The sequence below is a fragment of the Plectropomus leopardus genome, chromosome 18 (assembly GCF_026936395.1).
Source record: "Plectropomus leopardus strain MGB_pleo_1.0 chromosome 18, ASM2693639v1, whole genome shotgun sequence".
Taxonomy (NCBI): Eukaryota; Metazoa; Chordata; class Actinopteri; order Perciformes; family Serranidae; genus Plectropomus; species Plectropomus leopardus.
The window spans coordinates 26,889,188-26,902,500 of NC_142193.1; the positions used below are offsets into that span (position 1 = coordinate 26,889,188).

General features: G+C 38.8%; 2 protein-coding genes across 3 annotated transcripts in view; one reads left to right on the forward strand and one right to left on the reverse strand.

Annotated features, from left to right (window-relative positions):
• Positions 1-571: 571 nt before the first annotated feature.
• Positions 572-10,983, reverse strand: LOC121956746 (uncharacterized). 2 transcript variants are annotated; one of them, XM_042505118.2, is made up of 13 exons: positions 10,873-10,983; positions 9,583-9,784; positions 6,723-6,821; positions 6,348-6,497; positions 6,123-6,266; positions 4,974-5,090; positions 4,626-4,748; positions 4,381-4,446; positions 3,339-3,461; positions 3,166-3,240; positions 2,986-3,025; positions 2,789-2,843; positions 572-1,772 (listed from the first exon to the last, which is right to left on the reverse strand). In XM_042505118.2, exons 2-13 carry the CDS (start codon positions 9,586-9,588, stop codon positions 1,028-1,030), a joined length of 1,743 nt encoding a protein of 580 aa, XP_042361052.2. In that variant the 5' UTR covers positions 9,589-9,784; positions 10,873-10,983; the 3' UTR covers positions 572-1,027. The 2 variants fall into 2 exon arrangements, with proteins under 2 accessions (XP_042361052.2, XP_042361053.2); XM_042505119.2 differs by having other exon boundaries at positions 10,890-10,982.
• Positions 10,984-12,631: 1,648 nt separating this feature from the next.
• napsa (napsin A aspartic peptidase) overlaps positions 12,632-13,313 on the forward strand; it is a 7,936-nt gene continuing 7,254 nt past the window's right edge. Inside the window, exons 1-2 of the mRNA XM_042505122.2 lie at positions 12,632-12,818; positions 13,161-13,313. The exon at positions 13,161-13,313 is cut by the window's right edge and continues 1 nt beyond it. Coding sequence (XP_042361056.2) covers positions 12,748-12,818; positions 13,161-13,313 — 224 coding nt within the window. The 5' untranslated portion in view covers positions 12,632-12,747. The remainder of the gene's footprint in view (positions 12,819-13,160) is intronic.

Sequence of the window (13,313 nt, forward strand, 5' to 3'; positions counted from 1 at the left end):
ATCACTCCGCCAATGTTTGTGTTTCACATTCCAGGCATAGTTTACTGTCGACCTGAGAAAGTAATCACTCATCCGATTGTTATTATTTTGATGATGAGAGCTAATTCCGAGATTTTCCTTTAGAGAAATACAATTGTAATAAAACAACAATCTTGAGCTTTCCTCAAAGGTGTTATAAGTAGGACTGTTGGTTACTACAGTGGCAGACATATCACATTTGGTATCCTAGGAAAGCTTACAGTGCCCCCCCCCTCAAAAAATATAATAATAATAATTATTATTACTGTTATTGTTGTTGTTATTGTTATACTGTTGTTGGTATTATTATTATTACTAATAGTAGTAGTTGTTGTAGTTATTATAATAGTAGTAATGTTGCATTTATAAGGCTACTAACAAGAACAAGAGCTTATAAGAAATAAACACAAATAAACAGCTAACAATAAGTGCAAATTTAAAAATGTCATCTTTCATGTTTTTTTTTTACTTTCCATCACCATTTCCTATGTGTTAGACCTTTTTGGAAAAAGTGAAAAAAAAAGAGCCAATGTTGCCTATGACAAATTACACATTAGGTGTAATAAATATAAAATGTTTATTAAAATATAAGTGGTAAGTAAGATATTTCGTAAAAATGCTCTTTTTAAGACATTTACAAACATATCTCTTTTCTCTCACACACACACAGTCACACACACCATCCCGTTCACATCACCGCTTTATCAGGGGAATTTTATGTCGACATATTACGCTCAAAGTCTCCTCTTGCATCTGCTATTGATGTTTCAGGACAGCAACCAATGCAGAGACATCAACAAAAGCATGTGATTATGTTTAAGAAACAAAAACACATTGTTAGGTTTGGCTCTACATTCATACTGGACGCAAACACCGGGCTCCCAGCAGCGCATGATACCACTGCAAAATGTGGCTTTTGGCGTGGGTGCCTTACACTGAAATCGACTGACGACTTCAGAATGATAACGGACTGCACACACGCAAACAAACCAAGAAAAGTGTCCTTGATTCAGCCAAACATTTCCCACATGAGATTCATGTGATCGAGTTCATCCTGCAGATTTTTAGCCAGCAGACGAACTCGACCAGAAAACTTGCTCTTATTGGACTTCTTCAACTTTAGATCATCCTTTTCTGAAAAATACTGATCTATTTCTTTTACAAAAGCCATAAGCAGTCGCTCTGATGACATCCCAGCCGTGTGCGCGACAGAACTCCTCCTGTCATTGTTCGTGGTCGTCCGAAACACAGACTGTGACAGATGAGCTATCCTCACTGCGTCAGGCTGACCTCCGGCCCTCTGTATCCTGGCAATGTCGTGCCTCCGCAGCTCGTTCATCCCAGACAGGATGAAACTCAGACAATGCTCCAGGTCAACAACATCTCCCTTATAGTCGTAGACGAGTTTCTCAACCGTCATCCTGTTCACAACGTTCTTCTTGACCTTGGCAGTGTGTGCACCCATACCCCCGGCAGACGCCACCATACCGGCACCAACAGCTGTCGCAATCAGCGAGGTACCAAATGTCACAGGAGCCAGGGCGATACCCAAGACTGCAGTCACGCCTCCGACAGCACCCGTAGTGCCCCCAGCGATGTCCATGGTTTTGGTCTTCTTCTTCATCTTGTCCAGGTGGTCGGAGATGGAGTTGAACTCGATGATGATGTTTCGCAGGCCTTCGTTGCGTTTTATCATGAGGAGGTTGTAGAGACGCAGGGCCTTTTTCACAGTCATGGCTCTCTGATTGAATGACCTGCGTAAAGACGACAATAATTTCTTCATCCAGCTCATTCTGTTAACCCTTTGAAACCTGAGCAAATTGGTTGGATTTCTTTCAAAAACATGAGGGGAATGGCAATGGGCAAATTAACAAGACATGTCCCACATATTAGCAAAAAATTAATGATAATAATAATAAAAAAAAGTTAGCAGAAAATTACATGAAAACAAGTAAAGCCATATTTCACAAAACTGCAATGGAAACACATTTTTCACTTTTATAGGTCACATGATATAAAACAAAGTGTCAGTAGGAACTGGCTCCCTCATGATGCAGCAGGCGCTACAAGAGCTGTTATTGCAACACATAACTGTTAGAAAGTTGAGCGAATCATCCGGAAGTTTTGAATTCAAAATTCCTCTGTGAAATCATAGACTATAAACTCCCAGAAATCCCTCATACGTGGCCGCCCCCACGTATGAGGGGCTTGCCTTTCCATAATCGCTCGCATAACACATCTACGTCGCCTTTGACTGGAAATAATGTGATTGCGAGAGAAGTCGCATAACATCACTCAGTGGAAACGCAGTCATTTCATAATGCTGTTTTATCGACATTTTGAAAATATCACTTAATTTTGTGCAAATCTGTAATGGAAACCCACCTACATTTTGAACTAGCCTATATATATTCAACAGTACGATCAAATTCCTGAAATTCAGTTACAGCTTCTGGTTTTGGTGTACCATCCCAAAATATTCAGTGGCCCCCATCTATAAAAATTTTCTGGGCACCACTGAACAGGCAGCTTTATACACATAATGGTGGAAATGATTGCATATACAGTGTGTGCAGCAATACTCAGCAGTGCAGCGAGTTTAATAACTGTTACCCAGAAAACTGTAGCTGTTCTCGATTGCACAGCTACACTCTGATGCACTCTCAGCTTATGAAAAGCTGTAAAGTACCATTTTTACATTTCTAGAAATACTGTAATGGCACTGCCAGTTTATAAGAAGGAATTCATGTGATAGTTTCCGTGTGGTTACCTGATTTCCTCCTCGATACTGAGGCCGTATACAGGAGGAACCATTAAATCAGATTCTGTTGGATTGACAGCAAAGAGATACAGCAGATTAGATTCACATTTCTTTTAAAACAAATTCACGCACATAATTGGTAGTCAGTGTCTTTGGTCTAAAAGAATACTACAAAATATCTCTCTGGTATAAAACTTTGTACTTACTTGACACTTTTTTCAGCCACCTCAACATCCCGATGATGTCCTGATTAAAGCAAGTCATTTTCTTATTAAAAATCATCACAGAGAAACAGCAGCTTTAATTCATGAAACCTCTTCAAACATTAAATTTAACTTTTGCTAAACCACAATTTATCTGGAGAAGAAGTGAAGTAAACGTCCTACTTCGGTGTCTTCTGCGTTTTGCTGTTGAGAAGAGTAGCTGCCAGTCTGGAAACTGAGTGTTGGTCTCCCGAGTGTCTGATGGTGTTACACAGATACAAAATAATGAGTCCGAAATGCATTAAAGCAGACCAGTGTGTGTGTGTGTGTGTGCGTATTTGCATCCTTTCTCTCACAATGTTATCATCTTCCTCCGGCAGAACGTCGAGGTAGGGACGGTGCTCTATCTCACTGTACACTGACTGTGACTCTGACGGAGGTGGAGGTGGAGGGGTGAATGACGGTGGTGGTGGTCTGCTCTGTAACAGACAAAGAAATTTAATTAGTGAATCATTAATTCTGCAGTGATACAAATAAACCAATAAAATTAGTATTTTTGGCAGGCAGACTTGGTGGCCACTGGATGAATCTTTTCTGTAACGTCATCATTAGACTGATGTTTTTGGTTTAGATTGAAATAATGGCGTGAGGTTTTTGTAGGCTTGACTCAAAAAAATGTCAAAGAATAGTTGGTCAGGCTGTTAAATGGTGTTAAGGAGACTCTGTTGGTGCCTTTTCTTAGATTTTGACATTACAAGAGCATAAGTAAAACTCTTTATCAAGTGGAATCGGCAGGAAAAAAAATTGGCATTGTACGTTTCTGTTACATTTGCACCTTATTATGTAACTGATACACTGAAACTTTATGTTCTTACAATGATGTGATTAATGTGTGTTAAGATTTGGGCACAAAAAACAATCCACCTGGTTAACTGTGAGCTGTGTGGTAACGACGCTGTTTAATCAGCATCCTGATGTGCCGCACCTGTCAGGTGGATGGATATCTTGGAGAGTAAAAGTGTTCGTGCACAAGGATTTTAACAAATTTGCAACCACAGTATGAGAGAAGTAAGTGTGCATAAAAAAGTCTCAGATTGTTTATTTTAACTTGTGATAAAATGGAAGCAAAAACCAAAGTGCTGCATTTGCATTTGTGCTCATTGTGGGTGTCCATTTCCAAGTGAAAACGGTAGTTGTTGAATCAACTTTGTGCAACAAACATGAAAGTCACTTTTGGTTAAAATCACAAACAGCTCTGCATTTCACACTGACTGAAATGCAGCCAAAATAGTGAAGCCTTATGCATCTGTTTTTCCATGACAGCCTGACATACGCATGTGTTTCTGCACCTTTCGTCAGTGTTTTTGGCACCTGTTTTATCAACTGTGGCTCACATACCTCTGGAGGCGTGCGGGGGAGGGAGGACTGCCAGAGTCGAGGTGGAACTGCAGGTCTTTCTGTGACCTGAAAAAATTGACAGTGACAGTGCGGTTGTGTAATCCATTTGAATAAAATCAAAACATTGAACATATTCCAACTTTTTTTATACGGATTGCTGAGCTTTCATGCTGTTGATTGTTGAGATGAAACTTATTCCACCAAAGCACAGGAAAACACTGAGTCCATTTTAACTTTTAGTTTACCGTTGTGCTGTAAGTCCCAAACAGGTTGACCTCCTCCTCTTCAGAGACAGCTGCTGGGACGGGAGATTGTCTCATAGAGTCACTGTAGGAACTCCTGGATGACTGACTCCCATCACTGTAACTCTTTCAAAGAAAATATTAAAAAGATGGGGAAAAAAACATTATTAAACACATTTCACATTTTAAAATCAGGAACAGGTGAGGTCTTAATCTGTTAATGTCTAGCTGTATTTACACAAGGATTTTGGGACAAGTCAGAGATGTGTGTCAGTCACCTTCAAATGTGTCTCAAAGTAGTCTAACGTGTTGCAGAAATGATGGGATGAGTTGAAACACGTCAGCTCTTACCTCAGATTTTAACCTGACTGCAGAATGTGGTGAATCGTAGTAGATGGAGGGAGGAGGAGGGCGTTGAGGCCGCTTTGGAGGGGGAGTTTGTATTGTCTCAGGACTGACAGCTGCAGGCTAGTAGAGAAATAAAGGAGGAGATGACATTAAGACTTTATATAAAGGGTCTAATTATTCCTGAAATTAAATGTTGATCAATTTTCTTTCCCAAAAGTCAACACCACTCAATCCCACCATGTGTTGACATCCCCATTGCAGCAACCCGGAGCTTAAGCAGCTTATGCAGAGGGGTGCCTAAAACGTCATCGTTAGATGCAGAAGGTCCTGACAGAGCGGCACCATGCGATGAGTTCAGAGTGAGGACGTGTTAGAGGAGACAGCTAGCCTTGCTCTGTCCAAAAATAACAAAATCAGCCTACCAGCTCCTCTAAAGCTCATTGATTAACATGTTATATCTTATTTTTTCCTTCATACAAAAACCAAAGGGTAAGAATGACAATTTGCAGCACTGCCATATGTTTTGTTTCAACATTAACAAAGTCACCTATGAATCAGGGGGGTTTGGGTCCTTTGGTAAGAAATATATTGAGCATCAAACATTTAATTTTACTCAATTTTATGCACCAATTTGAGCCATTTCTGCATAAATTTGCGGCGTAAATGTCATCAATTTTATCAAAATAAAAATCATGCTTTTATCGGGAGTGACAAATGCACATGTTCTAAATATGAAGGGGCACGTGTCCCCAGACCCCCACCTCCCCCGAAATCTACACCCATGAACTGTGATTATCACAGGAGGTACTGCTACTACTACAGCTCACCTTTCCTTTCATCCCAGACCCCTTAAAGGTCCAGTGTGCAGGATTTAGGTTGCTGAAATTCAACATTATATTCTTGGTCCCTTGTGTTCCTCACGCTACTCTTGTTTGTTCCTAATTTAGGTATTTTGTTGTTGTTGTTGTTGTTGCGATTGGTATTTTTTTTTTGTGGCAACACAATGACAAAAAAATGTATGAGTGCAAGAAAGAAAGCAGCCAGAGGCAAGAAAGTGAATGAGTATCTTTCCCAAAAAATGTTCAGCTATTCATTTAAGATAAGTTATACAATCACACACAAAGCTTGTTACTTTGTCTAAAATACCCTCACCGTTGGCTCAGAAATTGAAGTTACGTAGCGACTGCCTTCATCGACTGCCTCTGAGGATTTAGGTAACGTCAAACTTTTGCACAGTGGTGGTCTGGGAGGAGGACGGACGGGGCGAGGCGTCTTATAGTCAGCAGGATATCCACTCTGACAATAGAAGGATGTGGAAAAGATAAACGCATGCTTATTAAAACTTATCGTTAGTTCAATTACAAGATCACCACTCACCTCTGCATCGGCTGTGTTGCTGGTTGTGTCTGCAGAGTCAGCAGTGTTGTTGTTGTTGTTGTTACTCTGGGACTTTGGTTGTATTTTAGACCTGGGACGAGGTACAGGCTTGACTTTAACCTCAGGCTGGGTTTCGACTGTGACAACAGGCTGACAAAAATAAAAACACAAGTGAATCAACACGTCTAATAATTCAACGGAACAGCAGCTAACAAGCAAACATGATAGTTTTAGGTTTAAGCTAAAGCTCAAGGATTTCTATTTCGACACAAACCTGAGTGTTGAAACAAGGTAAAATCATGCAAATACCAAACCAAAAACCATTCAGCTATGCATTCATTCAGATGAACTACTGTCCACAGAAGTCATGTTTACCGTAGGTGCGTCCGGGTCTTCGTAGGTTGGCTGAGGGACTTCATAGGAGCTGGTGATGGTGGGTAGCGTGGCGTACTTCGTCCTGGGGGGTTTGGGAGGCTATGGGGTTCAATAGTGACAGAAGTTTTAAGATAAGAGCAAAGGCTACAGAACAGCTAATCATTGGTTTTATATTGCAACATGTACACGGTATCACTTGGCTGTTCTTCTCTTATAAGGTTACATGAAACCATGATAGCAAGATGGAAAACCTGGAAAAGTCATGGAATTCAACAGTTTTATTTTCCTCGCCTGGAAAAATCATGGAATTTGTAAAATACTTGGAAGTTTTGTCAAGGGATGGACTTGATAACATATGTAACATAACACAGATTTATTTTCTGTCGCGTAGCTCTAATATGCATTGATTGATGTTTTGATCACTAATGTGTAAATGGGGTCACTGTGGAGTCCTCTAATTTGGGGAACCACTTTACTATACGCTTCTGTTCATGTTATACATTGTGAACGGTTATTGAAATGTCATCATGGATCCTTGAAAAGTTATGGAAAAGTTCTGAGAGTGTGTCCATGAAAATGTGTGGGAACAATCTACCAGGGAACTACCATGTCTGTTGTCTAATGGACAGTTCAGTTCTTTCGTTTCTTTTTAAATATCTGAACATGAAAACAGGGCTGCGGTGGAGAGATGTTATTATTTCTCACAAATATCTACTGTTTATCTGCCAGTTGACAACAAAAACCACTCACCGCATTAGACTCAATGACACCACACATCTTCCTAAATTTGATTTAAAGGTTTTGGACTGTGATTCTGCGGTAATCAGCAGTGTTAACCACCCATCGATCTGTCAGGGTTCCTCGGGGCAAAAATGAGCTGCTCCGCCTCTATCAACCCTCTGTTGTATTGTGTATGCTATTCCCACGCATGGCCCCAAATTTACTGTTTTTTAATTTCATAAAAAACAAATTCAATTATGTGTAAAATGTAAGCACAATACGGAAATAATGAAGAAATAGATTCTGACATAATACATTGACGCTTACAGCTGTTTTTGTTTATCACCTCAACCTTTTTCCAATCCAGCAAAGTGTTAAATAAAAGGATAAAATATGTAAATATGTTAATCACATCCTTCAAGGAAATAGACACCCGTGTGTCTGCAGAACTGTAGCCTGCAATTATGTGATGAGATTAAAGCGCCGTCTATCAACCAAAGAAAACAAATATGTATTGTAATGCATTCAGGTAATTTGCCTGTGAAACCAGTTGAGCTGAGATCAGCATTGTTTACAAAAACAGCTCCAGCCTGCTGACAGGAAGGCCTGCAGGAAACCCAACACATGCAACAACTGGTAAATCCACCCGCATTGTAATTACTGGGTCTCACTGTTGCCGTACATATTTCAGAAGACACACGTTGTTTTTATAACACACTGTATGTGCTCATAGGCACACCACATTATACACTGCTGTATTCACATGTTTATATAATTGGTTTGCTACATAAAACTATTTTCACATAAGTGATCTGATTACACGTTTGCCATTATTTTACTTTAAATTCACCTATTATGGAAAAGTATCAATACCACAGTGTGAAAATACTATGTTATATCACACTTAGGTAAAAGTATGCAGATAATACTCGATGCATAGATACAACTCCAGCATTTTCAAAGAAACCTTAAAACATAGCTTTTTAAACTGACTTTAACTGATGGTGCCTCGTTATTTGTTGCCGCCATTTTTAGGTTGTTCTTTTTTTTCCTACAATTTTTATGTCTTGTGTTAATTTATTCAGTTGATTTTTATTTATTTTAAACATTTACTGTTTATTATCAGAATTTTGCAAAATTACTGTTGTCTTTTCTGTTGTTTTTGTTTTGAAGTGGAGATGTATGACGTACTTATGTATTCTACTGTATTACATACAGTAGATGTCTGTTAGTACACCCTCAGTTTGGAAAAGCAGGCTGCATTACCGACACAAAAACTAAGCCATGTACTGCTATGGACATGGGCAGCAGCAAAATATAACCTGAAGTCACTGAAAAAAACAATATCAGTTTAACTCTACACTATATTGACAAGATTTTCAGCACCTAACCTTCCCGTCAAACAGCCCTTTTTGATAAGGAAGCTTCAGTTCCCCATCTATGCTCTCGTCACAGACACCAGACTCCACTGAGAAGAACAATAATTTTAGCTGTCATCATTTAGTTAGTTTGAATTAGCCTGTGATTTTGACACACCAAAGTTGCACAATATCACAAACAAACCAACTGGTCGAGGCAGCATTAGAGAAGCACTTTAGAAATGTTAAATCGCTGTTTTTCTCAGTGGAGTCTGGTTTTGAGGAGAGCAATACTACAGCTTCAGTTATCAGCAAGGTAAAGTAATGAATATATTCTACATTTTTTAGGTGGCTTAAATATGCTTTGCTGCTGCTCATCATGTTTGTGTCGGTTCTGTGCCTGCTTCTCCAAAACGGGCCTCATGCAGAACACCATCTACAGACTGTGGATAAGATACAAGGTATGGTAGATTTATTTTGAAATAAAATGTTGTCCCTAAATCCTACATCAGTACATACCTCATACAACCCTAGAAGATCAAAAAGATCCCTTTAAGTCTAAAGTAAATAAACTTATTAATATTCTACCACTGCATGCAACTCACATGGGAGGCACCACACCGCCATGTTTCTGATCTCTGGATGAGATCAGTGCAAGAAGGGCGAAGCAAGGTGAAACCAGATCCACCCTGGTTAACTGGAATCTGTCATGTTTCCTTTAGGCACGACTCTTTTCTAAAACATTTGACTATTTATATACAACAGAAAAGTACGATTCTTACCGTCATGTTCTAGTTCATCAGTTAGCACTCCTCTCTATGTCACTGCTCCGTCTGATCTTGTAGATATGAATCCAGTTTAAAAAATGGCTCAACGAGTCTCCCGTGTGTTTTCATGCCTGTGCTCTCGTCAGGCCTCGGATGCCACAGATGCCTCTGTCTCTCTCTGGCGTCCAGTCTCAATAGGCCTAAAGGTGTGATTTTCCTGCAACGTCACAACAGAAAGAAGAATGCATGGGTGGTTCCCCTTTTTGCACAACTTCCATAAATTCATAAACAGCAAGTAGAAATAAGGAATATAAAGATATCAACACTTATTTAGACATCTACACCCACACGCAAACTCCCAACTGCCAGTTATGAGGATATAACATTAACTTACTGTAACTTCCTCCACCACTACTCAGTGGTGGAGGAAGTATTCAGATCCTTTACTGAAGTTAAAAAGTACAAAAACTGTGAAGATACTCTGTTACAAGTGAAAGTCATGTATTAAAAAAATACTTAAGTAAAGTAAGTATGATCAGCAACATGTACTTAAATTATTAAAGGTAAAAGTACCCAATACAAAACAATAATTGAAAGTAATAAAAATAAATCACCCAAAAACTCAAATTATTAAAAATAAATGAGAAAGTTATTTTAAAGGTGATCAAAATATTTTAAATTTGAGAGTGGTGAAGGTTGAGAAGAGATATAATTTCCATTATTTTTTATTTATTTATTTATTTTCTTAACTTTAGCTACTCGTTTTATCATGTCATGTGTGAGCATGAATATTTTTCTTTTTAAATAAATCACTCCCAAAAAAACTGGAGGGTGCAAACTGGAGGGTCGTGAGGTTTGGGTATGGATATAATGTCCATTATTTTTAATTTTATTCTCTTATTTTTAGCTGCTAATTTTGTCATGTCACATCTGAGTTTTCTTTGTGTTGTGCATGAAAAATGTAATAAATATAGTTTAAAAAAATAAAATTAGTTGCCCATTAATTCTCATTCAATTGTAAAATTGATTAATCAGCTAACCATTTCACTTCTACTATAAACGTAAAACATAATATGATTTAAACTCTTCTTAGGTTAATGCAAAAATCTACAGAAACTAGTAAATAAAGTTCTCAGATAAACAGTGAATTACAATATTTCCCTCTGAAATGTAGTGAAGTAGATGTATAAAGTGACATGAAAAGAATAGACTCAAGTAAAGATCAGATTCATTTTTAAGTACATATTTGAGTAAATTTACTTCATTACATATCACCACTGCCACAACTACATGCCACATACTAACCTTAAGTTCAAACTCACCCTATCCAAAAACCCAGTCTTAACCCTTAAGTGTCATGGTTCACCTTGTTGGGGAGCAGCTCAAAGTCTAATTGATGAACGATTTAGTTTTCGTCGGTGTTAATGTGAGTGTTTGTGTTTTCAGTGTTGAGGAAATTATCAATAACTCGTTGAGCAGGTCAGGCGAGTGTGTGTTTCTTGACTGCGGATGCTTTCACACCTTGTCAGGTAAGGCCTCTGTCAGGAGGGACAGCCTGATGAATGGTGGCTTGCATGACTCATCCTGATTTTTTTTTTTTTTTTTTTTTTGCTGCAGTTTGGAATTAAAATTCCCTTTTATCATCAAAAATAATCAATCAAAATATTTTGCTTTCCTGCCAAGAATTATTTTAGAAGATTGACAGCATCCTCATGTCTGTCTGGTGAATATAAAGCTGGAGCCAGCAGACATTTAGCTTTGCATAAAGACCAGAAACTCCACCCAGGAGCACCTCTTTTTATACATGCTAACACGCCTTTATATGGGTGGTCATGCCTAAAAAATGTTAGGCAAACAACCCACAAAACAGTGATACCTGTGGTTTTGTCGACTGAGTTTGACATTTTGAGGATTGCATCTTGGTTTTGTTTTTTTTAAGCATATCCTGCTTTAGGCATAAGGCCACTTATGGCTGGCTGCAAAACCTTACAGCAGAAATGAGCAGGTTAACCGCTTGGTTAAAAAAATAGATAAACAAATAAAATACATGTAAAAAATGGTTTTGATCTCTATACCTAATCCTTAACATTCATGACAACTGAAGGGGATGTGATTTTTCTTTTTGTTTGTTTTGAACTCATCTGTTTACATTTTATTAACCCTTAAAGTTACACATATTTGAAGGTGGAGCCGCTTCAGCAAGGTGTTGCTACAGTCTTTGTGCATTTATTTCCCTTTTTTCCCCTTTTCCTTTTTCACTCTGATGTTTAAAGGCTGCTTGGTTTTGTAACAGTTCATGCAGCCTAAATTATTTCATTTTTCATCAAAATGTAGAGGTCCTCATCTCTGGAATTCACCAAGTAAAAAACTGTATTGACTTCATCATCTTCAAAACTAAAATATATATATTTTATCCAAAAAGAACTGACTATATGTATTTCAACTCCTGCACTTTTTAAATATAATTTTATGTTATTTGATTTCTTTCTTTTTTGATTCATTAGGTTTTGTTGATTTGAAGGGGAGGGCTTTGTATAAGACATTTGGGCTTCTTTCCTCTCCTGCAAAGTTAACTTTACTTCGTAACTTTACATATTAATATTTTATCCTTAACTTTGTTCAGATAAACAAAACTAAAATATAGTAAAATAAAATAACATAAACAGATGCAAGTAATTCTTAATCAAAAGTACAAAATTTGATTGAACAGAGGCCAAAAGCAAACTGACAGTTCTTTGGCTACTGAACATATTTGTAAGTTTTAATCTGTGTAGTTATGTTTATAAAGGTTATCCAGGGAAATCTACTCTGTAAACAGTCACAGAAAGTTTTCTGTTTTATGTCATGTTTTCTCAGCTGCAGTTTCAAACACGGACACAATGTGCTGGGATGTGCCCTATCATTCATTTCAGTCACAATGCATCTCGTGACCCTGCAGAGACCTCAGTGCACCGGTGTTTAACGCTGCATGATTGACTTCCTCTTCCAACAATGAGAAGGCAGCGCTGATTATTTTCCTCCAATCACAGCGCAGCATGACGGAGAAAACCGAGTAAAGACGGACATTGCCGAAGCGCCTCCAATTGGCTGCTGCGTCAGTTGAAACAGTCGTTTGTTGTTTGTGCTCCCGGTAGAAACAATTTAAAACAAAAAGTGTGTGTTACTTTAACGAGGACAAAAATGACGACGCGGTTGGGGATGTTTTATATAATCGGGGCGCTGCTGATAACACAAAGCGCCGCAATCTTCAGGTAATTAACTGTTTATCAGCTGATGTTTTGGCAGCTCGGGTTAAGCTAATATCAGCCTGTCAGCCTGTATCACCTCACAGAGACACGAGCGGCTGCTTTTAATGCATGTTAATGTCAGCGCGCGTGCTTTAACCTGCCTGTTTTGGCCTCCGGTAACCCCACGTGCTTCCAATTCATGTTTAAATTGTTTTAACTGCAAAGGTGATGCCTGTGCACTTAAAATGACACAGTTTGTGCAGTTACAAAATTTGCATGAAAGCTGATGTGGACATTTTGTACCAGGAAGCAGCCTGTTCGGCAGCACGAGGCACGCGCGTTTAATTGATTAATTCTTCATTTCAGAGTCCCCCTCCATAAAACCAGGAGCCTCCGCCGCCTCATGAGCGATAACGGTTTGTCTCTGGAGGAGCTTCGGGCTTTGGCGAGGAGCACCGGAGCACCGGACAGCTCTCCTTCCCCCAAAGTGCCCGTAGAGAGGCTGACCAACTTCATGGA

What these genes read in the sequence shown, in the direction of transcription:
- LOC121956746 (XM_042505118.2), bottom strand. An exon ending in TTGGGACTTACAGCACAACG is followed by an intron (nt 4,447 to 4,625) that starts GTAAACTAAAAG and finishes CAATTTTTTCAG; the next exon opens with GTCACAGAAAGACCTGCAGT. An exon ending in CGGAGGAAGATGATAACATT is followed by an intron (nt 3,241 to 3,338) that starts GTGAGAGAAAGG and finishes TAACACCATCAG; the next exon opens with ACACTCGGGAGACCAACACT.